General features: G+C 39.0%; 4 gene segments (V, D, J or C); 2 read left to right on the top strand and 2 right to left on the bottom strand.

The window, feature by feature from the left end:
* Window positions 1-4,209: 4,209 nt before the first annotated feature.
* LOC122994081 lies at window positions 4,210-4,748 on the bottom strand. The segment is given in 2 exon segments: window positions 4,210-4,571; window positions 4,697-4,748. Coding segments are annotated over 2 exon segments (414 nt in total).
* A 197-nt stretch (window positions 4,749-4,945) lies between these two features.
* Window positions 4,946-6,695, top strand: LOC122994079. The segment is given in 3 exon segments: window positions 4,946-4,967; window positions 5,250-5,327; window positions 6,176-6,695. Coding segments are annotated over 3 exon segments (429 nt in total).
* Window positions 6,696-9,023: 2,328 nt separating this feature from the next.
* On the bottom strand, window positions 9,024-22,510 carry LOC122994078. The segment is given in 5 exon segments: window positions 9,024-9,044; window positions 9,888-9,892; window positions 10,983-10,990; window positions 22,006-22,342; window positions 22,459-22,510. Coding segments are annotated over 5 exon segments (423 nt in total).
* Window positions 22,511-22,616: 106 nt separating this feature from the next.
* Window positions 22,617-24,430, top strand: LOC122994077. The segment is given in 3 exon segments: window positions 22,617-22,635; window positions 23,003-23,080; window positions 23,933-24,430. Coding segments are annotated over 3 exon segments (426 nt in total).
* Window positions 24,431-25,377: the final 947 nt, after the last annotated feature.

Here is a 25,377-nt window from a genome sequence, read left to right as displayed (position 1 = left end):
ATACTGGCTTCCTGTTAAACACCGTATTGACTTTAAGATTCTACTTCTCACCTTCAAGGCCCTTCATAAGTTAGCACCTCTGTATCTCTCTGACCTCCTTCACACCTTCACACCCTCCTGTACTCTCAGATCATCCTCTGCCATTCTCCTCACTACACCTCCTGCCTGCTTGACAACCATGGGGTCCAGAGCCTTCAGCTGTGCTGCCCCTCACCTCTGGACCTCTGTCTCCCAGACGTACACAACACTGATTCTCTCCCAACCTTCAAATCCCGTCTCAAAACGCACCTTTTCAAAGTGGCTTATTCCCTCTGATTGCTCCATTCAAATCAACTTTGCATTGATGATGATTTTATACTTCTATTTACTATTTTAACCCTATTTTATATGATGCTGCTTTGTTGGATTTATTGATGTTGTTTTCACTGCTGTGTGTTTGTAAGGTTTCCTTGTGGCAGTGACAGGAAACACCAAAACTCTGTACAAAAACCTTTGGAGCAAAGACAACAGAATACTCCACAACATCCACTAGAGGGAGTCACACACTGTTAAACTTCAGTGGTTTGAATCTTCACATATTTGACTCAGCCCTACAAAAGACTCATCTGTATCCAACATGTGTGAAACCTGGATTATGATGGTGACTGCAGCATCAGTGTCATTTCCACAGTTGAATCACAGAAGTGTAACAGAAGGGATGAATGGGTCTGACTCTTTCTCTCTTGATAAGATTCCTGTCTCTCAGCTCAGAGTATCTGCTGATGCAGAGTACTGATCCCATAGCAGTGCTCTCTTTCTCCCACATTCAAATCTGTGCACCCCACTGCTTGAAACTCATTGGAACAACTTCAACATGAGGTCACATGAGGTCATGGATTGCTGACGTGACTGAATGAATATAACTGGTAGTGAAAACACTGAAGTATTATAATGACATGGAAGAAGAGACTGTATTACATGTAGATTGGTCTCATCATGGCAGATACTTGATCTGATGAATCACCTGAGTATTACTGCAGATACTGATGTAGTGTGTCAGTGTTTGTCTGTTCAAGGCTCCATTCTGGGGCCTTTTCTCTTCAACATCTACATGCTGCCACTAGCTCAGGTTATGGAAAACAACTAAATATGTTACTAGTTATGCAGATGATACACAAATTTACATAACCATATCACCAGGAAACTATGGTCCAATACAAGCACTGAGTAAGTGCACTGAACAAATCAATGATTGGATGTGCCAGAATTTTCTTCAATTAAACAAAGATAAAACTGAAGAAATTGTTTTTGGAGCCAAGGAAGAACGTTTAAAAGTCAGCACTCAGCTTCAATCGATAATGTTAAAAACTACAAACCAAGCCAGAAATCTTGGTGTAGTCATGGACTCAGACCTGAATTTCAACAGCTACATTAAAACAATTACAAAGTCAGACTACTATCACCTGAAAAATATATCAAGAATTAAAGGACTTATGTCTCAGCAGGATTTGGAAAAACTTGTCCATGTATTTATCTTCAGTAGACTCGACTACTGTAACGCTGTCTTCACAGATCTCCTTAAAAAACAATCAGACAGCTGCAGCTGATTCAGACGCTGCTGCTCGAGTCCTCACTAAGACCAAGAAAGTGGATCAAAACTCTCCACTTCTCAGATCTTTACACTGGCTTCCTGTCTGTCAAACAACTGATGTCAAAATACTGCTGTATGTTTCTAAAGCACTGAATGGTTTAGGGCCAAAATACATTTCTGATCTGCTGCTTCATTATGAACCATCCAGACCTCTCAGGTCGTCTGGATCAGGTCTGCTTTCTGTCCCCAGAGTAAAAACTAAACATGGAGAAGCAGCATTCAGTTTTTATGCTCCACATATCTGAACAAACTCCCAGAAAACTGCAGATCTGCTGCAACTCTCAGTTCTTTTAAATCACAGCTGAAGACTTTTCTGTTTGACTTTTATTAAACCAAATTTAAGGGTCAATATTTTACACTGCACTGTAACTTTTATTCTCCTGTTTTATCTGTCTTATTCTTTTTTTAGCTTCTTTTTATTTCCAAATGTAACACTTTTTATTGTATTTAAATGTCTTTTTACTTGTGTTGCCTTTATATTCTGTTTTGATGCCTTTTATGCTCTATGTAAAACACTTTGAATTGCCTTGTTGTTGAAATGTGCTTCACAAATAAACTTGCCTTTCCTAACAGAGAGAACTATAAATACAGAACTACAAAGAGACGGAGAGATTCAGGGAGGAGCTAAACTGTTACTGAACTATAGAAGAGAGACGAACTTCCATATTCAGCAGAGTTCAATACACAAACCACAAACATTACCTTCATTCAACATGCTGGCTTTGCAATACTCCGTATTTTACTTACTATTTCTGGCCATTCTTGCAGGTATGTTGGATTCTGTATTTTATAAAAGTTTAATACTAATAGTATCTGAATGTGATTCATTTACTGAGACAACATGTTATAACAGAGTTATCTCTTCCTTTAGGTGTCAGCTGTGAAGAACTCACTCCAGTCAACAATGAAGAGAACAGTTTAGAAGGCAGCACTGTTACTCTGTCCTACAAATACTCCAAACAAGCTGCAGCTGGTGATTATTTCTTCTGGTATCGACAATATCCAGGAAAACCACCAGAGTTCCTTATTTCTCATTATGGAACAGAACCAGAAAAGAATTTACCAAACTCGAGGTTATCTGTTAAAGTGACTGAGGGTCGAACCCAAATGAATCTGCAGATCTCCTCTGCTGCAGTGTCTGACTCTGCTGTGTACTACTGTGCTCTGCAGCCCACAGTGACAGGAAACACCAAAACTCTGTACAAAAACCTTTGGAGCAAAGACAACAGAATACTCCACAACATCCACTAGAGGGAGTCACACACTGTTAAACTTTAAGGATATTAAACAACAAATGCTTGAGAAACATCCACTAAAGGTGTCCTCTCTCTCTCTCTCTCTCTCTCTCTCTCTCTCTCTCTCTGCTGTTTATCCTTCAAACTGAAACTGGTTCACACAACCTGAAGGTTTTGGTCCAGAAATTTTATTTTTTAATTTTTATATAATGAAACTAAAGTTTTGCACTCTTGCTAACGGGTGATTTTTGAAATGATGAAGATGTAAACTATTAGTCTGGTTGTTGAAAATGATACATTGGAGTAAGAGAGAGCGCTTTCAACTTTTTATCTTTAGTACTGAAACCTGTCTGTTGTCATGGTTCAGCAGTGATGCCTCTCTGTTGCCATGGTTACTGAGCTCAAAGAGGGAAGTGAAACACTGAAGAGCAGAAATGTGATCAGTCTCTCTCCCTGCAGTGAGTGGAGTCGCCCCCACCCTGACTTGTTGCCTAAACCCAACTACACACGGGACTCAGGATGCAAACCCGGGTCTCTGCTGCCAGAGTCCTGCATGTTGTACGCCTGCCATCCACTCCATCCTCCTCCTTCTGACTTCACAGCCATATATACCATACCATCATAAGGATGATACAGTTTAATACTAATGTATGTCAATGTTTAGTTGAGTTTTTTTCCTTCTCAAACACACTGCTGGTCGGCTCTTTCATGTGATATCTTTCCATGCAGATAGGTCTGTGAAAATGACTCCCGCTTCCTTTGTTGGGCTGACAAATCTCAGAGCTGTGTGTCTCAAAACCTGCACAAATAAAATATTTGATATTAAGGAAACAGCTTAACCACCTTGATTTTTTTCCACCCAAATACCTGACATGTTTCTGTTCCTTAATGATCTTGTTACAACATGTGAGCTGTTGTTACATATGTAATAACCACAGTATATCACCTGTTTTGATGGTTTTGGTTAAAGGTCATCAGCCATACTGAGCCATGGCTCACCAACAGTAGCAGACTGGTATATTCTCTCTTTTCAAAGAGGAAACACTGAGCTCATAATTAATGACAAACATGGGATCATTGTTGAGTTGATGCTAAGAAGCTGTGATGGTAAACTTCACTGATTTCAGAGGAATCTCCTTAGAAATAAAACTGTTTGTGTGAGTCCTTTATTTCATTGTTTGAATATAGTTTTAGTTTTGACACATTTAATAAAGTGTGTGTGTGTGTGTGTGTGTGTGTGTGTGTGTGTGTGTGTGTGTGTGTGTGTGTGTGTGTGTGTTCAGTGAACTGTATCAGTCAATTTCTGTTCAGTCTGACTGAGGGAGGTTTTTGTACGACGCTTTTTCACTGTGTGAACACAAGCTGACTGTTGATATTGTGATAACTCTGACAGTAATAAACTGCTGCATCTTCAGCCTGAACTCCACTGATGGTCAGAGTGAAGTGTGAAGTCAGAATGAAGAAAGAGTTTGATCCACTGCCTGTAAAACGACCTGGAATCCCTGATACTCGCTGATTAGCAGCGTGAATGAGAAGTTTAGGAGTTTCTCCATCTCTCTGTTGGTACCAGGCTAAAGCGTAGTAGGTGCTCCCACTTTGAGTCCAACTATAAACATCCTGACTGGTCTTACACCTGATGGTTGCGGAGCCTCCCAGAGCAGATGTCACTGCTGCAGGCTGAGTCACTGTGATCTGGCCTCTGGACTCTGAGGATACAGAGACAAAAACATAAAGCAGCGTCATGGTTTTGATGGTTTTGATGGTTTTGTGGGCTTCATTTCAGAGGGACGGATGTTCATAGAGGAGAGGAGTTTGATTCTCTGGACTTTACCTGTGAAGCAGCAGCAGAGGAGAGTCCAGATGAGGACGGAGATCAGAGTCATGTTGTTGATGAGGAGGATTTCTGTGGCTTCTGTTGTGATGAAGGACAGCTGTCAGTCATCCAGTGTTCAACTCTCAGGACTATAAACTCTCCCAGAGCACTGGAGCATGGTGCCGCTGATGCAAAGTGGCTCTCTATGGAAATGCTCTGACTGACTCCAACAGGGACTTGGATTACTCTGATGATGCTGTTTCATCAATGGATCAATCAACTTATCACAGTATTGATTAGGATGTGTCAGTGATTATTTTTATGTGGTTTGGGCTTCATGTGTATTGACGACTGTTTTTTTTTTGGAATGTATTTTGTTATATTCAAATGTATTACCACAAAAAGATAATATAACTTGAGTTTTAAAATCATTATATGCGAAATAAAATCACAAATTCATAAATTGGCGGCTCTGTGTTGTAGTAAGTTTTTGAGTTATTTCAGTAATTTTACTTCATTTTGGTGAGTTTGTTTCTGTCAAAGTCAGAGAGCCGTGTCTCTCTACACTGAGAGGTTTTTGTACGGCGGCTCAATGAGTTTGTATCACTGTGGTGGACTTTTGGTGGAGGAACCAGACTGGATGTTGGAAGTAAGTTTCTGCTAAAATATTAAATACTGTATCATCAGTTAAGTTTATAATTTCTACGTCTGAACATTTGTAGTAGATATAAGTTTCCACTGTGCTGATCTAAAACACTTTAAAGTCTCAGTTTTATTGTTTGTTCCTCTTGTGTTTCCTTAAAGTTGAACTCAAAGCAGCTTTACTGAACTTTTTTTGAAATGTTCAAGTTAATTTGTTAAATGTGAACAGCTTGAACTGCAGGACAGAGTAAAAAACAACAATCCTACTTTAAAAATGATTTTAATTTCAGCCTTTAATTCTCTGTTTTAATTTAATCATTTAAATTCAAAGAAGATAAACAATGTGAAATGCTGTGAATCTCTGATCATTTAAAATGTCTCCAGTTGTCTTTTAACCTCAGTCTGAAATCATTTCAGATTTTTGAGGGTTTTTCATTTTTTGAATGTCTCAACATTTTCCGTATATTACGGTGGTCTGTTAGTTTTGACTGATGAATCTGATTAACTGTTGATCTTTTGATAGTTTTGAAAGTAAATATGTTGTTATAAATTCAAACTAAATCATAGATGTCTGAATTATATATTCAAACTTTATGTCCTTATTTATATATAGTGTATAGTGTAAAGTAAAATACATTAAACAGTCATATAAACGACTTAAAGGAGTTTCTGTCAGATGTTTTTTCTGCTCCACCAGTCACTCACTGACACACTGTTTCACTTCCCTCTGAGAAACCTCTCATGCATATCAGCACAGAAAGAGTCCTCATATGGCTCCACCCTCTCACAGTAAAGGTGTCCAAGTGTCTGGTGTTGGATTGACAGCTGTCCTCTAATCTGATCGGTGTCTCCTAGGTGATGTCCGTCCCACCCTGACGGTGCTGCCCCCCTCCAGCGAGGAGCTGCAGCAGGGGAAGGCCACGCTCATATGTCTGGCCAACAAGGGCTTCCCCTCAGACTGGAGTCTGGCCTGGAAGGTGGACTGCAGCAGCAGCAGCAGCAGCGGGGAGGAGAGCAGGAGCCCCGGGGTGCTGCAGAAGGACGGCCGCTACAGCTGGAGCAGCACCCTGAGGCTCCCTGCAGACCAGTGGAGGAAGGTGGGCTCTGTGACCTGTGAGGCCACCCAGGGCTCCCAGACTCCAGTCTCAGAGACACTGAGGAGAGACCAGTGTTCCCAGTCCTGACCTGACTCACTGGGACTCTGCTACTGGTTTTACTCTGCTACTGCTTTCAGTCTGCACTTTGTCTGTTTCTTTCTCTCGTTGCATGTTTCAACATTTAAGTGTTCTGGTTTGCTGTAATGTTGAATGTCTCAAAGTTTTAAAACAATAAAGTTTCATCAAAAATGCAACTGTCAAGGTGTATTTTACAATAAGAGTGACATGTCGTTTGACCTTTTTTCTATTCCATATATAGAATCCATTAGGAGCATTAACTCAGTTAATATACACATCCACGATAGAAACAAGTCAGTCTTTTTCCAGATCACCTTTTAATTCCATTGTGTACCATGGAATATGTTCTTCATGTAGCAGTATCATCTCTATTGATGCAACGGTAATCCACCAATCTAGGGTATCTGTCACCACTAAATATCTGGTTAAAAACATGGATCTTCTTGAAGAGATACATGTTTTTTTTTCATTTTCAACATTAGATAGAGAAATCAGGGTATCATCAGCATCATGTGATATAAAATGTCTCTGATCTGAGATTTAAACCAAGTCATAAGTAAGTTCCACTTCAGCGACAGACTAAGAGAAGAAGATAGCACAGTCTCTCTCTCTGTCAGCAGTCTTCACATTATCTTTTTTATTTCTTGCAGTAATATTGATGTGCTTTATATGTTAAAACTATGCAGATCTATACATCAAATCAGTTGTGTCCATATTATTAAAAATATAACCGTTGTTATACTGTATGTTACTATAACTACTGAAAACAGATATATTTCATCCACGCACACAGAATTTGGTTAAAGGTTAAGGTCACAAGGATTTCAGGTGATGATTTTACAAAGAAATAATGCTCCAGGCCTTGCCCGCCACTGGATTCTACTGTATTAGTTTGTTGAGATTACGTGTTGCGATTATTATTCTCCACAATGAATCACAATATGAACTACAAACACACTAAAAATGTTAAAAGTTACAAATATTACTATGCAGTTTAAGAGAGCATGAATCAGTTTGAGATAATAAAGCTTCTGACTTTTTTAAAAGTAGAACAAAGATGAAAAGAGAAGCTTTTACTTCTTTTAAATTTTACTCCCAAATGTATTAATTTATTGATTGTGTTCGGTTACTAACACTGTAATGTTTTGATAACTTGCATTATAAAAATTCCACAAAGAGTAACTTTAAATGTACATTGATGTAAAACATGAACAATATCATCATGCTGAAAGTTTAATGAGTTTTTAGTGTTGGTGTTCTACCATAAACTGTAATTTAATCAAACCTCTAGTGATTAAATCTCTGTGCAGCTTGAGTCAGATCAGTTCCTCTCCAGCTAAGGGAGGTTTTTGTATGATATTGTATCACTGTGTGAACAGAAAACACACTGCTGAATGTAGTGAAATCCTGAATTTCCTGTAATAAACTCCTGACAGTATTAAACTCCTGTATCTTCAGTCTGAACTCTACTGATGGTCAAAGTGTAGTCAGTCTCATATCCGCTTCTACTAAAATGGTCTGAAACTCCAGACCGATGATTTGTAGCCTGATAAATCAGGAGTTTGGGTCATTCTCCATCTTTTTGAAGGTACCAGTTGAGGTAGGCACCAACACTTGAACTGGTTTTACATGTGAAACTTGTGAAACAAAAGCAGTGAACACTCCTGGTATTTAATTTAATATTATTTTCATTTAATTTAGCTTTAAAATTAAAGGAGGAAATTATTACTTCTAATTTTAAATGGTTTCTGAGTGTGTTTACTATTTCAGAGGTTAAAAGCTATATAGCCTTCATACTCTATACCAACTTATATTAGAGTGTGGTATTGTACTGTGTTAAAGGGTTAGTACACTCAATTGTTTGTTACACTGTGGTCTTACAATAAGGTATATTCAAGAGGTATAGGATTTCCAAAGTGACCCAAGCAAAGAACATTAAATTAATCAGAGATAATATAACAAAGGAAATTAGGATAAAGAACTCAGGGCCCCATCTACATAATATAGAGGGTAGACGGGCTACACTCATATTAGAGTAGGTATAATAACAGGGAAATAGTCCTCCTTGTTGGCCGCACAAGAAAGGTCAATTAGAATTATGATTGTTATTAATATTAATTATGATTTTGCAAGAGTATAAGGTCTTTTAAGGTTAAGTGACTGAGATGCAAGCACAAGACAACAGAAACAAGTTCACTTTAGTTACATTCACATTTATTACTAATAATAGTACTAAACACTACAACATTTTACAGACAAGACACAAGAGGGAAAGAGAAACTGGTACACAAGGCTATGGCTAGTGAATGACTGAAATGCATGATGCAGAGTTATCTATTGTGTAGTTGGTATGAGAGACCTGATAAACAGATGAGATGAATGTTACCTGAGAAGCAGTGAGTCAAATCAATGGTACCACAACTGAGTTCTGAATTGCCAATTGAAATGAGAAATCACGAAAGCAGCAGGGTTTAAGCAGGTTGGTGAAGGTTTTGTATGAATACTTGCTTGCTCTCTGGGGTGGCTTCTTACGGAGAATCGAGTCTGGTGTGCTGGGGTGAGGAGCTGGAGTCTGGATCTTGTAATGATGAGTAAATCGGCCAGTCCGAACTTGAAGGGTTCCCATTGGAAGAGAGCTCCTGGTTTATGCTCTCATGCTCTCCTAGGCTTGACCCTCAACTCATGACTCTAGATTCCAATGGTGGGGGTCTTTTATCCAGATGGTACCATCAGTTCACTTTGGGGTTTGAATTGGTCTCTCCATCTTGCTGGCTCTTGTAGCTTGAAGGATCAAAGATGGTTTGGGTCAGTGGTCTGGTTTGGTGACCGTGCAGGAGATGGGGGTTCATTATCTGATCCTTTCTGTTTGCAGGAGGTGGTTTAGATGATCTGGTCAGTGAGGAGTTTGGGACTCTCACTTATATATTATTGGCCAGCATTCCTGGGGGGTTGAAGACAGAGTTGGTCTGTTGCTTGAGGATTGTGCTGTCTGCCTTCAAAACATGCAGGGACTTTACCCTACATCTTTAAGACTATGTTGACGTCTCCACATGTCCTGTTTGGTCTGATTAGCAGTCTGACAACCAAAGAAATCCAGTGTATGATCATGTATGACACAGAAAAGCTTCAGATCCTCACATTTAAGAAGCTGCAACCATCAAATATTTGGTACTTCTGCTGAAAAAATGGCTGAAATTATTATTTGATTATCAAAATACGTGCTGATTAATTTCCTGTTGATTGACTGGTTGATTAATGGCTGCAGATCTATTCCAAACACTGAGGGAGTGTTTGCTGTATCGTATAACACTGAGGCCTCTAGTTTCATGGTGGGAAACTGTTTTAACAGAATCTCCCCTTTGTGCTGGTCCAGCACTGCTTTTTCCACACAGTCCTCCTGAACAACAGAACGTCTCCTGCTGCTTCCATGACACAGAAATATAACAAACATAATCAGTAACAAGTTTTAGTTCAGGCAAGCTGTTCTTTTTCATGCACACAGAAAGACATTTTCTGACATTTTAAATGGTTGGAGCGAGTGTTTGGCCTGAGATAACTGTCAGGAGCTCCAAGTAAATATGATGAGTTTGTCAGGAGGCTGATGGATCTCAGTGTTCAACTCAAACTTAACAGAACTGAAAGCCGTGTTAAACTGTGATGAAGTTCATGATGTCATTGATGGTTCAACAACTTATAGAGGTGATTTCCTGGCCCCACCCACTGAGGTTCAACTCAACCAATGAGATTCTTTCTGTCTGCAGAGCAGAAATGTTTGAGGAAGTAAAATCCCAATCAGCTTGATGCTGAGGAGAAGGGCTGTGCAGCAGAGAGGCTGTTTAGTTTCTTCATTCTACTGCAGTGGAAGAACATTGATCATCTGCTGTCTGTTTGGTTTCAACAACTCCAAAGACATGTTGCTTTACCTCTTTATACTTTTATCTCACTTTATAGGTGAGTGTTAGAACAGAGATGAAAGACTCATTTTACCTGATGTATTAACCAGATATCTGTTTTTCATAGCTGGATGATTTTGTGGAAGTAAATTCACAAACAAAAAGAACATGTTGGGTTTTTAATGCATTTTAAAATGATGAAAGATGACAGTAAAAGTCAAGAACCTCTGTTGAGTCTCTTTTAAAATCTCTTGCAGACTAACTGACATGAATGACTCATTTTGCAGCCATGAGTTCCATGAACAGCATAAAGCCAGAAAATACTGAAGAACGTGTTGCAGAGGGAGGAAACATCAACCTGACCTGTAAATATGAGGGTTCTATCAACAATATCCAGTGGTACCGACAATACCAGAGATCCAGACCAGAGTTCCTGCTCTACATCACTGAGGGGGGATTGATTCATCCAACTGTTTCTGAATTCTCAGCTCACATTAACAAAACAGAGACACGTGTTCATCTGCAGATCTCCTCTGCTGCAGTGTCTGACTCTGCTGTGTACTACTGTGCTCTGCAGCCCACAGTGACAGGAAACACCAAAACTCTGTACAAAAACCTTTGGAGCAAAGACAACAGAATACTCCACAACATCCACTAGAGGGAGTCACACACTGTTAAACTTCAGTGGTTTCTTATCAAACAGTCTAGATTCTTTTCCCTCATGAGACACAGTTGTGATGAAGAGTTTTACAAATCAATGTCATTTGACATATGAGTCTCCTCCTACTGACTGCAGAGGTGGCTGCATGGCAGAGAGCTGTTTGATTCCAGCTGTGAACATCAGACCAAACACAACTCACAAAACCGCTCAACACTTATTCAAACTCAACATTCACTTACAGCACATTTCACTTGTGTAACCATGGAAACACTGGCTGTCATTTCACTGTTTTCAGCTCTTGTAGGTACGTATGTTTTTGTCATTGTGTGATATTTTCCAAATGATGGATATTTGACTCTGGAACAGAACTTTAATACAACATGTTTCCTTCACTAGGTAACACCTTGGAAGATGATTTCTATAGAAATCAGTCAAATGAACAGTTGATCAGTTTGTGTCCACAGAGTAACACTGTACAGTTGACATTTTCCACTGTCTTCTCCTCTCAGCCTCATGAACAATGTTAGTCTAATGGCTTCATTTTCTCTACTTTTGCCAGGACTAATAGCTGGAGACACAATCTCTCCTGTAAAAGAACAAGTCAGTGGAAGAGAAGGAGAATCTGTCACACTCACATGTACCTACCAGACAAGTAGAACTTGGAGTTACCTTTACTGGTACAAACATCATTCTGATCTTCAGGCACCTCAGTTTATACTCAAGAAAGGAGCAAAGGAGAGCACAGCTGAGGGTCATCGAGAATATATTCCTGATAAACGATATAAATCCACAACATCAGCTACATCAACTGAGCTGACCATACAGAGTCTAACCCTGGCAGACACAGCTCTCTACTACTGTGCTCTAGACACACAGTGATAGAAAGTGTAGAAGAGGCTGCACAAAAACCTGAACACAGATATCTGACTACTCTTCAAAGAGGAGGGAAGTGGTATTCAAACCACAGCTTCATATCAGATGGATTCTGCTAATTCCTGTTTTATCAGAGTCACTGTGGTTACAGCTGCTAATGAAACACTGTGGGAGGATTCACATGAGCAGCAAATCCACATCAATGACAAACCAGCTGGATGATGCTTCAAACACAAGACACCATCAAACATAAAGTGACATAAAACTGTGTGTTGAACAAAAACCTGAAGTTACTCGTCGGGTTAAAAAGTGAATGTAATGAAAATATGAGAATGTTTGTTTCATACTGTCAGTTTTTATCATGAGCTGTTTCCATTAGACAGGCTGTGATACTTTTACTCACAGAATCAACTCTGTGAGGGAAATATTTAATGTGAGGATACAGATAAAATCTAAAAATAAAAACAATTTACCGTGGTTTAATGAAAATATGTGGAAACTAATGAAATCTAGAGATGCTGCACTAAGGACGGCAATTAAAACTAGAAGAGACACCGACATGCTGATTTATAAAGGTTTAAGGAACAAAGTTATCCAAGAGCTAAGAGAAGCTAAATCTCGTTTTTATCTCAATATTTTGAATGAGGCAAAAGGCAACAGTAAATTGATCTGGAAAAACATTGATGATCTCACAAGGAGGGACACAAAATTTTAAACTCAAAGTACAGGGAAAGTTAATTGAAGATCATCTTCAAGGAAACTGGATATTGTTCCTATAGATGCTACAGGTCAGGTTTTCGAGCTGGTAGAAACTAATGAGTTACAGGTAAACAAAATCATCAGCTCCTTATAAAGCTTTAAATATAGAGATGCTTTCCAATTTGACACCACGTTTGTCAAATCACACAAAGGTATTTTAACTCCCCCTATTGCTCATTTAATTAACTTGTCTTTTAAACACAGCTCCTTTCCTGATGACTGGAAACGTGCCGTTGTCACGCCTGTTTTTAAATCTGGAGACCGCCTTGAAGCCAGTAACTACAGACCAATAAGAATACTGCCAGTACTCTCAAAGGTTGCTGAGAAAGTTGTCATTAAACAACTGACAACATTTCTTAATACAAACAATTTTGGTCTACATTGTTTGCAATTTGGCTTTAGAGGAAATCATTCCACTGAAACTGCTACCTTGCACTTAATAGAGCAAATTAAATCAAGACTTGACAAAGGAGGAGTAGTTGCTGCTGTATTTTTAGATCTGCGTAAAGCATTCGACACAGTCAATCATGATGTTTTAATATCGAAACTCTCTAAATTTAACTTCTCATCTAGAGCACTGGCATGGATGTCTTCATATTTATCTAATAGGAGACAATGTGTTAAAGTTGGTGACACACTGTCCAGTAACATGAAGTGCACAATGGGTGTTCCACAAGGATCAGTGTTAGGTCCCCTATTATTTAGTCTATATATTAATGATCCCCCTCAACAGTGTCATGATGCAGAGCTACAAATGTATGCAGATGACACCGTTGTGTACACACATGCAAAAACAGCTGAGTTAGCTGCTGCTAAGCTAACAACTGCATTGGAAAGGATCACACATTGGCTTGATCAATCATGTCTGAGTCTAAATGTAAACAAGACGAAGGGTATGTTTTTCTCTAAGATTATGGTACAACCTCCTAACGCTGATATTCTCATCAAAGGTGAAAAAATTGACATAGTTACTGATTTTAAATATCTTGGTGTGACACTGGATCCAAATTTGAACTTTGAGAAACATGTTAAAAAAACGGTTTAAACCATAAAGTACAACTTAGCAAATTTTAGACATATTAGAAACTGTCTCTCTTTGGACGCTGTAGATATTTATGCAGCTATGATTCTTTCCCAGATGTCTTATTGATCACATGTTGGGGGCAGGCTGGAGAAACAGCCATAAAACCTCTTGAGTCCTTATACAAACAAACTCTAAAAACTCTGGACAAAAAGCCAATGCATTTCCATCACTGTAGGGTTCTGGAGAAATACAATTTACTGAGCTTTGAGAAGTTTAAATTATTCTCAAATTTGTGCCTAGTTTATAAATGTTAAATGGTTTGGCCTCCTCCACTATGTGACTTTGTGTTCACTCGCTCAGTAAGTTCTATTAGATCCTCCAGAATATCCTCTATACAAGATTGTACCATTTAATCACACTGGATTTGGACAATCAGCTTTCTCTGTGAAAGCCACAACCCAGTGGAACGTCCTACCTGATGATATGGAGAACTGTAGTTCAATCAATACATTCAAGGCCAAATTAAAAAATCTACTAAAGACCAATCAGCTGTGTGACCATTGAGTCTAAACTCCATCTATGGTCTTCTCATTAGCGCAGGTAGTCTTGCTTTTAATTTGACAAGTTTACATTATTAATTTCTAATTGACATTGTGGGTGTATGTGATGTGCTGTGTGTGGCTTTGTATTTTCTATTTGGTATGGTGTATTCTGTGTGTTTTGTTTTGGTTTTTTTTGCTTTGTACTGTTTGTTGATGTGCTGTTGTATGTTTTTTGTCGGGACTACGGATGCAAATTAGCTTCGAGCTAACTCTGGTGCATCTTCAATGTTTAAAACTGCACACTGTCCCAGTCAATAAATAAATCAATCATTATATGTTGAGGATCAAAGTGAGTCTGCACCAGATGTAAAACAGGAAACATTAAATCTCCAGTGATGACTACATACAAGACAAGCTATGCTAGGAAAGGAGAGAGGCACAAACATGTGTTTAGTGTAAAGTTGTCAGTAGGAGGAATAACACAGGGCTGTGAATGAGCTCTGTCACTGTGATCAGACTCCTCCTTTAAATCCACCAACTTAGTGTTGATGAAGACTAAACAGAGATCAGAGTCTTCTTTATACTCGCTGTAGCTCAGAGTTACTCAACACTGCAGATATGACGTCTCTGTTCATCTCAGTGTTGCTGGCTGCTATGTGCCTTGGTATGAACACAGCTCTGTTTCTGTCATATCAATCCAACATTGACATGATTCTTTAACAGCTCACTGATACTGTTTGTTGCTGTTTTACAGAATGCAGAGCACAAAAAGACAACGTGCTGCAACCAAAAGGAGATGAGACTGCTGCTGAAGGAGAGGCAGTAATACTTGGCTGTCAATATAACACCAGTTCATCAAATCATAACCTCTTCTGGTACAAACAGGATGGAAACAACAGCCCCAAATTCATCCTGAGCCGCTTTAAAATTGGCCCGGGGAAAACAGAGGACGAGTTTAAGGAAAGATTTTCATCCACGTTGGATTCTTCTTTAAGATTAGTTCCTCTGCAGATCTCCTCTGCTGCAGTGTCTGACTCTGCTGTGTACTACTGTGCTGTGAGGCCCACAGTGACAGGAAACACCAAAACTCTCTACAAAAACCTTTGGAGCAAAGACAACAGAATACTCCACAACATCCACTAGAGGGAGTCACACACTGTTAAACTTCAATAGTTTCTTATCAAACAGTCTAGATTCTTTTCCCTCATGAGACACAGTTGTGATGAAGAGTTTTACAAATGAATGTCATTTGACATATGAGTCTCCTCCTACTGACTGCAGAGGTGGCTGCATGGCAGAGAGCTGTTTGATTCCAGCTGTGAACATCAGACCAAACACAACTCACAAAACCACTCAACACTTATTCAAACTCAACATTCACTTACAGCATTTCACTTGTGTAACCATGGAAACACTGGCTGTCATTTTACTGTTTTCAGCTCTTGTAGGTACGTATGTTTTTGTCATTGTGTGATATTTTCCAAATGATGGATATTTGACTCTGGAACAGAACTTTAATACAACATGTTTCCTTCACTAGGTAACACCTTGGAAGATGATTTCTATAGAAATCAGTCAAATGAACAGTTGATCAGTTTGTGTCCACAGAGTAACACTGTACAGTTGACATTTTCCACTGTCTTCTCCTCTCAGCCTCATGAACAATGTTAGTCTAATGGCTTCATTTTCTCTACTTTTTCCAGGACTAATAGCTGGAGACACAATCTCTCCTGAACAAGATGAAGTCAGTGGAAGAGAAGGAGAATCTGTCACACTCACATGTACCTATGAGACAGATTATGATGGTGCTTACCTTTTCTGGTACAGACATCATTCTGACCTTCAGGCACCTCAGTTTATACTGGTGAAAGGAGCAGGATCAGTGAGTGATGATGAATATATTCCTGATGAACGATATAAATCCCAAACATCAGATACATCAACTGAGCTGACCATACAGAGTCTAACCCTGGCAGACACAGCTCTCTACTACTGTGCTCTAGACACACAGTGATAGAAAGTGTAGAAGAGGCTGTACAAAAACCTGAACACAGATATCTGACTACTCTTCAAAGAGGAGGGAAGTGGTATTCAAACCACAGCTTCATATCAGATGGATTCTGCTAATTCCTGTTTTATCAGAGTCACTGTGGTTACAGCTGCTAATGAAACACTGTGGGAGGATTCACATGAGCAGCAAATCCACATCAATGACAAACCAGCTGGATGATGCTTCAAACACAAGACACCATCAAACATAAAGTGACATAAAACTGTGTGTTGAACAAAAACCTGAAGTTACTCGTCGGGTTAAAAAGTGAATGTAATGAAAATATGAGAATGTTTGTTTCATACTGTCAGTTTTTATCATGAGCTGTTTCCATTAGACAGGCTGTGATACTTTTACTCACAGAATCAACTCTGTGAGGGAAAGATTTAATGTGAGGATACAGATAAAATCTAAAAATAAAAACAATTTACCCTGGTTTAATGAAAATATGTGGAAACTAATGAAATCTAGAGATGCTGCACTAAGGACGGCAATTAAAACTAGAAGAGACACCGACATGCTGATTTATAAAGGTTTAAGGAACAAAGTTATCCAAGAGCTAAGAGAAGCTAAATCTCGTTTTTATCTCAATATTTTGAATGAGGCAAAAGGCAACAGTAAATTGATCTGGAAAAACATTGATGATCTCACAAGGAGGGACACAAAATTTTAAACTCAAAGTACAGGGAAAGTTAATTGAAGATCATCTTCAAGGAAACTGGATATTGTTCCTATAGATGCTACAGGTCAGGTTTTCGAGCTGGTAGAAACTAATGAGTTACAGGTAAACAAAATCATCAGCTCCTTATGAAGCTATAAATATAGAGATGCTTTCCAATTTGACACCACGTTTGTCAAATCACACAAAGGTATTTTAACTCCCCCTATTGCTCATTTAATTAACTTGTCTTTTAAACACAGCTCCTTTCCTGATGACTGGAAACGTGCCGTTGTCACGCCTGTTTTTAAATCTGGAGACCGCCTTGAAGCCAGTAACTACAGACCAATAAGTATACTGCCAGTACTCTCAAAGGCTGCTGAGAAAGTTGTCATTAAACAACTGACAACATTTCTTAATACAAACAATTTTGGTCTACATTGTATGCAATTTGGCTTTAGAGCAAATCATTCCACTGAAACTGCTACCTTGCACCTAATAGAGCAAATTAAATCAAGACTTGACAAAGGAGGAGTAGTTGCTGCTGTATTTATAGATCTGCGTAAAGCATTCGACACAGTCAACCATGATGTTTTAATATCAAAACTCTCTAAATGTAACTTCTCATCTAGAGCACTGGCATGGATGTCTTCATATTTATCTAATAGGAGACAATGTGTTAAAGTTGGTGACACACTGTCCAGTAACATGAAGTGCACAATGGGTGTTCCACAAGGGTCAGTGTTAGGTCCCCTATTATTTAGTCTATATATTAATGATCCCCCTCAACAGTGTCATGATGCAGAGCTACAAATGTATGCAGATGACACCGTTGTGTACACACATGCAAAAACAGCTGAGTTAGCTGCTGCTAAGCTAACAACTGCATTGGAAAGGATCACACACTGGCAAGATCAATCATGTCTGAGTCTAAATGTAAACAAGATGAAAGGTATGTTTTTCTCTAAGACTATGGTACAACCTCCTAACGCTGATATTCTCATCAAAGGTGAAAAAATTGACATAGTTACTGATTTTAAATATCTTGGTGTGACACTGGATCCAAATTTGAACTTTGAGAAACATGTTAAAAAAACGGTTTAAACCATAAAGTTCAACTTAGCAAATTTTATACATATTAGAAAGTGTCTCTCTTTGGACGCTGCAGATATTTATGCAGCTATGAGTCTTTCCCAGATGTCTTATTGATCACATGTTGGGGGCAGGCTGGAGAAACAGCCATAAAACCTCTTGAGTCCAAACAAACTCTAAAAACTCTGGACAAAAAGCCAATGCATTTCCATCACTGTAGGGTTCTGGAGAAATACAATTTACTGAGCTTTGAGAAGTTTAAATTATTCTCAAATTTGTGCCTAGTTTATAAATGTTAAATGGTTTGTCCTCCTCCACTATGTGACTTTGTGTTCACTCACTCAGTAAGTTCTATTAGATCCTCCAGAATATCCTCTACACAAGATTGTACCATTTAATCACACTGCATTTGGACAATCAGCTTTCTCTGTGAAAGCCACAACTCAGTGGAACGTCCTACCTGATGATATGAAGAACTGTAGTTCAATCAATACATTCAAGGCCAAATTAAAAAATCTACTAAAGACCAATCAGCTGTGTGACCACTGAGTCTAAACTCCATCTATGGTCTTCTCATTCTCTTGCTTTTAATTTGACAAGTTTACATTATTAATTTCTGATTGACATTGTAGGTGTATGTGATGTGCTGTGTGTGGCTTTGTATTTTCTATTTGGTATGGTGTATTCTGTGTGTTTTGTTATGTTTTTTTTTTTTTGCTTTGTACTGTTTGTTGATGTGCTGTTGTATGTTTTTTGTCAGGACGAGGGATGCAAATTAGCTTCGAGCTAACTCTGGTGCATCTTCAATGTTTAAAACTGCACACTGTCCCAGTCAATAAATAAATCAATCATTATATGTTGGGGATCAAAGTGAGTCTGCACCAGATGTAAAACAGGAAACATTCAATCTCCAGTGATGACTACATACAAGACAAGCTATGCTAGGAAAGGAGAGAGGCACAAACATGTGTTTAGTGTAAAGTTGTCAGTAGGAGGAATAACACAGGGCTGTGAATGAGCTCTGTCACTGTGATCAGACTCCTCCTTTAAATCCACCAACTTAGTGTTGATGAAGACTAAACAGAGATCAGAGTCTTCTTTATACTCGCTGTAGCTCAGAGTTACTCAACACTGCAGATATGACGTCTCTGTTCATCTCAGTGTTGCTGGCTGCTATGTGCCTTGGTATGAACACAGCTCTGTTTCTGTCATATCAATCCAACATTGACATGATTCTTTAACAGCTCACTGATACTGTTTGTTGCTGTTTTACAGAATGCAGAGCACAAAAAGACAACGTGCTGCAACCAAAAGGAGATGTGACTGCTGCTGAAGGAGAGGCAGTAACACTTGACTGTCAATATAACAGCAGTTATACAACTAATTACCTCTTCTGGTACAAACAGGAAGGAAACAACAGCCCCAAATTCATCCTGAGCCGAGTTAAACTGGACGAAGGAAACACACCAGATGAGTTTAAGGAAAGATTTTCATCCACACTGGATTCCAACTTAAGATCAGTTCCTCTGAAGATCCAGAAGCTGCAGCTGTCTGACTCTGCTGTGTACTACTGTGCTCTGCAGCCCACAGTGACAGGAAACACCAAAACTCTGTACAAAAACCTTTGGAGCAAAGACAACAGAATACTCCACAACATCCACTAGAGGGAGTCACACACTGTTAAACTTTAAGGATATTAAACAACAAATGTTTGAGAGACATGTGTCCTCTCTCTCTCTCTCTCTCTCTCTCTCTCTCTCTCTCTCTCTCTCTCTCTCTCTCTCTCTCTCTCTCTCTCTCTCAAATTCAAATTCAAAATAGCTTTATTGGCATGAACAAAAAAGTAAACATGTTGCCAAAGCAGTTTACAGAGGATTCATATATTACATATTTCATATAGACATTAAATATACAGGTGTCACATGCAGGTTCTATATTACACTGATGCAGTCCATTCTTTGATTGCAGTACAACACAGTTTTATAGAATTTGATGCAGTTACTTAATATCTTATAAATATAGATTTTCCAGTGATTGTGAGTCCCTCAGGCTGTGGCAGGCAGATACATATTTAGCTGCTAGAGGAGCTGCTGTCTCTTCACCAGGAGAACGGCCAGTTTCTCCTCTGGAGTTAACATCTGGAGGTTTGGTGTTTTCTTGGCTATTTCCTGGTAGTGGAAGTCTCTTATTGAAGAGTACTTCTCATAGTGGAGGAGGAAGTGCATCTCTGGCTCTACCTCCCCTGTCGAGCAGTGAGCACATACACGCTCCTCTCTGGGCGCCATGTCTGTCTGTAACTTCCTGTTTCTACTGCCAGCTGGTCACTGAGCCTGTGATTGGTCAGGATCCGTCTCTGCTTGGTATCTCTGACAGACTGGAGATACTCAGCCAGTTTATATTCTCTGTTTAGAGCCAAATAACAATTTAGTCTACTTTGGCTTTTTGTTTCATTTCTCCAATGTTCTAAATATTGATCTTTTGATTGATTCATAATTAGTTTTATTCTGTTGTGTTGTTTTGAATCAGTGCTGATGGAACCTGGTTGGTTAGTTTCATCATCAGCTGACTGAAGGGGCTGTTTTCAGGGTTCAGCTCTTGGGTTTTTTAGTGCTTTGAAAGGAAGTGTGTCTTTTGGGCTTGAATTTAGATGTTTCCAAAATGTTATTGCCAGTTTTGTTTATTTAATAGTCTCTCTCTCTCTCTCTCTCTCTCTCTCTCTCTCTCTCTCTCTCTCTCTCTCTCTCTCTCTCTCTCTCTCTGCTGTTTATCCTTCAAACTGAAACTGGTTCACACAACCTGAAGGTTTTGGTCCAGAAATTTTAATTTTTAATTTTAATATAATGAAACTAAAGTTTTACACTCTTGCTAACGGGTGATTTTTGAAATGATGAAGATGTAAACTATTAGTCTGGTTGTTGAAAATGATACATTGGAGTAAGAGAGAGCGCTTTCAACTTTTTATCTTTAGTACTGAAACCTGTCTGTTGTCATGGTTCAGCAGTGATGCCTCTCTGTTGCCATGGTTACTGAGCTCAAAGAGGGAAGTGAAACACTGAAGAGCAGAAATGTGATCAGTCTCTCTCCCTGCAGTGGGTGGAGTCGCCCCCACCCTGACTTGTTGCCTAAACCCAACTACACACGGGACTCAGGATGCAAACCCGGGTCTCTGCTGCCAGAGTCCTGCATGTTGTACGCCTGCCATCCACTCCATCCTCCTCCTTCTGACTTCACAGCCATATATACCATACCATCATAAACATGATACAGTTTAATACTAATGTATGTCAATGTTTAGTTGAGTTTTTTTCCTTCTCAAACACACTGCTGGTCGGCTCTTTCATGTGATATCTTTCCATGCAGATAGGTCTGTGAAAATGACTCCCGCTTCCTTTGTTGGGCTGACAAATCTCAGAGCTGTGTGTCTCAAAACCTGCACAAATAAAATATTTGATATTAAGGAAACAGCTTAACCACCTTGATTTTTTTCCACCCAAATACCTGACATGTTTCTGTTCCTTAATGATCTTGTTACAACATGTGAGCTGTTGTTACATATGTAATAACCACAGTATATCACCTGTTTTGATGGTTTTGGTTAAAGGTCATCAGCCATACTGAGCCATGGCTCACCAACAGTAGCAGACTGGTATATTCTCTCTTTTCAAAGAGGAAACACTGAGCTCATAATTAATGACAAACATGGGATCATTGTTGAGTTGATGCTAAGAAGCTGTGATGGTAAACTTCACTGATTTCAGAGGAATCTCCTTATAAATAAAACTGTTTGTGTGAGTCCTTTATTTCATTGTTTGAATATAGTTTTAGTTTTGACACACTTAATAAAGTGTGTGTGTGTGTGTGTGTGTGTGTGTGTGTGTGTGTGTGTTCAGTGAACTGTATCAGTCAGTTTCTGTTCAGTCTGACTGAGGGAGGTTTTTGTACGACGGTTTTTCACTGTGTGAACACAACTTGACTGTTGATATAGTGATAACTCTGACAGTAATAAACTGCTGCATCTTCAGCCTGAACTCCACTGATGGTCAGAGTGAAGTCAGAGTTTGATCCACTGCCTGTAAAACGACCTGGAATCTCTGATGCTCGCAGATTAGCAGAGTAAATGAGAAGTTTAGGAGTTTCTCCATCTCTCTGTTGGTACCAGGCTAAACCTTGGTAGCTGCTCCCACTATAAGTCCAAGTATGAACATCCCGACTGGTCTTACAGCTGATGGTTGCGGAGCCTCCCAGAGCAGATGTCACTGCTGCAGGCTGAGTCACTGTATACTGGCCTCTGGACTCTGAGGATACAGAGACAAAAACATAAAGCAGCATCATGGTTTTGATGGTTTTGTGGGCTTCATTTCAGAGGGACGGATGTTCATAGAGGAGAGGAGTTTGATTCTCTGGACTTTACCTGTGAAGCAGCAGCAGAGGAGAGTCCAGATGAGGACGGAGATCAGAGTCATGTTGTTGATGAGGAGGATTTCTGTGGCTTCTGTTGTGATGAAGGACAGCTGTCAGTCATCCAGTGTTCAACTCTCAGGACTATAAACTCTCCCAGAGCACTGGAGCATGGTGCCGCTGATGCAAAGTGTCTCTCTATGGAAATGCTCTGACTGACTCCAACAGGGACTTGGATTACTCTGATGATGCTGTTTCATCAATGGATCAATCAACTTATCACAGTATTGATTAGGATGTGTCAGTGTTTATTTTTATGTGGTTTGGACTTCATGTGTATTGACGACTTTTTTTTTCAGAATATATTTTGTTACAGTTAAATTTATTACAACACAAATTTAACATTAATTTAAATTAATTTATATGAAATAAAATCACATATTCATAAATTGGCGGCTCTGTGTTGTTGTAAGTTTTCGAGTTATTTCAGTAATTTTACTTCATTTTGGTGAGTTTGTTTGTGTCAAAGTCAGAGAGCCGTGTCTCTCTACACTGAGAGGTTTTTGTACGGCGGCTCAATGAGTTTGTATCACTGTGGTTGACTTTTGGTGGAGGAACCAGACTGGATATTGGAAGTAAGTTTCTGCTAAAATATTAAATACTGTATCATCAGTTAAGTTTATAATTTCTACGTCTGAACATTTGTAGTAGATATAAGTTTCCACTGTGCTGATCTAAAACACTTTAAAGTCTCAGTTTTATTGTTTGTTCCTCTTGTGTTTCCTTAAAGTTGAACTCAAAGCAGCTTTACTGAACTTTTTTTTGAAATGTTCAAGTTAATTTGTTAAATGTGAACAGCTTGAACTGCAGGACAGAGTAAAAAACAACAATCCTACTTTAAAAATGATTTTAATTTCAGCCTTTAATTCTCTGTTTTAATTTAATAATTTAAATTCAAAGAAGATAAACAATGTGAAATGCTGTGAATCTCTGATCATTTAAAATGTCTCCAGTTGTCTTTTAACCTCAGTCTGAAATCATTTTGACAGATTTTTGAGAGTTTTTCATTATTTGAATGTCTCAACATTTTCCGTATATTACGGTGGTCTGTTAGTTTTGACTGATGAATCTGATTAACTGTTGATCTTTTGATAGTTTTGAAAGTAAATATGTTGTTATAAATTCAAACTAAATCATAGATGTCTGAATTATATATTCAAACTTTATGTCCTTATTTATATATAGTGTATAGTGTAAAATAAAATACATTAAACAGTCATATAAAGGACTTAAAGGAGTTTCTGTCAGATGTTTTTTCTGCTCCACCAGTCACTCACTGACACACTGTTTCACTTCCCTCTGAGAAACCTCTCATGCATATCAGCACAGAAAGAGTCCTCATATGGCTCCACCCTCTCACAGTAAAGGTGTCCAAGTGTCTGGTGTTGGATTGACAGCTGTCCTCTAATCTGATCGGTGTCTCCTAGGTGATGTCCGTCCCACCCTGACGGTGCTGCCCCCCTCCAGCGAGGAGCTGCAGCAGGGGAAGGCCACGCTCATATGTCTGGCCAACAAGGGCTTCCCCTCAGACTGGAGTCTGGCCTGGAAGGTGGACGGCAGCAGCAGCAGCAGCAGCGGGGAGGAGAGCAGGAGCCCCGGGGTGCTGCAGAAGGACGGCCGCTACAGCTGGAGCAGCACCCTGAGGCTCCCTGCAGACCAGTGGAGGAAGGTGGGCTCTGTGACCTGTGAGGCCACCCAGGGCTCCCAGACTCCAGTCTCAGAGACACTGAGGAGAGACCAGTGTTCCCAGTCCTGACCTGACTCACTGGGACTCTGCTACTGGTTTTACTCTGCTACTGCTCTCACTCTGATCTCTAATCAGAACAGTGTAACATTGTGTAACTTCAAACTGTAACAACTGCATTATTGTAGTACTGATGACTTAGATGCTTGAAACAATAAACATTTTCTCTCTTGAAATCAAATATTTTTCTGTGGATGTTTGACACCAACAATACATGCAGGATTATAACTCTTTCTTGATCTTAATCTTGGGATTATATAAAGTATTGTTACATATCTATGAAGTCTTTGAGTCTCAACTGACAGTGTGTCTGTTTAGCAGTGGTATCATAAATCATTATGTAAAACATGGTGTTAATGGAAGGATGAAAGGATCCCATAATTTTAAAATCCTTTCAAAATGTAGTTTACATTAATAGAGTTTTGAGGATTAGAAACAAAGTGCAGAGTATTGTCAGCAAAAGATGATATCTCATGGTTCTTCTTTTATACCAAAGGTTTCCATGTCAGTATGTTTGTTGCATGTTTCTTAAAGAATACCAAAAGAACACCTCTGATGTGTTTTTATTTATGTGCTGCATTAAAGTTCTTATTGAATTGTCCCTGGTTTTGAGATGTTAAAATGTGCAATAATATGTTTTAATGTCTGAAAGGGTATTATCTTATTCAAAGAGAAAATTAAAATAGGTATTTGTAATGTTTTAAACAGATATAGGACTTTGTTTGCTCATATTTTAGTTTTCTAAACTGGTTTGATCATTTCATGGAAAATCACCCAGGTATCCTTTGACCTTGATGTAATTTATTATTATTTCAGTTTCATAAAGGGTAAATGTGCATTAAGCTGATATCCTGAATCCTGTCAATAAATTGACAAAAGTCTAAAGAATAAAAAATGAAGATCTGACATAGAATGCAGGACATAATCATAACAAATATGTAAAAATAACAAAACACGAGTGTGATCTCTAAAGTTACACTATGTACATATACAGTAGGTACAATCATTGTACAAATGTAGTGCATACGGCCTGCCTCCCCATGTTCCCCCCCACACTAGACCTCTGACCTTTTCATGTGTGTCTGAAAGAAAAAAGGGAAAAAAACTGCTAATAACACAAAAATGACT

Source organism: Thunnus albacares, chromosome 12, assembly GCF_914725855.1.
Source record: "Thunnus albacares chromosome 12, fThuAlb1.1, whole genome shotgun sequence".
Lineage (NCBI taxonomy): Eukaryota > Metazoa > Chordata > Actinopteri > Scombriformes > Scombridae > Thunnus > Thunnus albacares.
The sequence above is the reverse complement of the archived record's forward strand: the minus strand, read 5'-3'. Positions and strand labels throughout refer to the sequence as shown.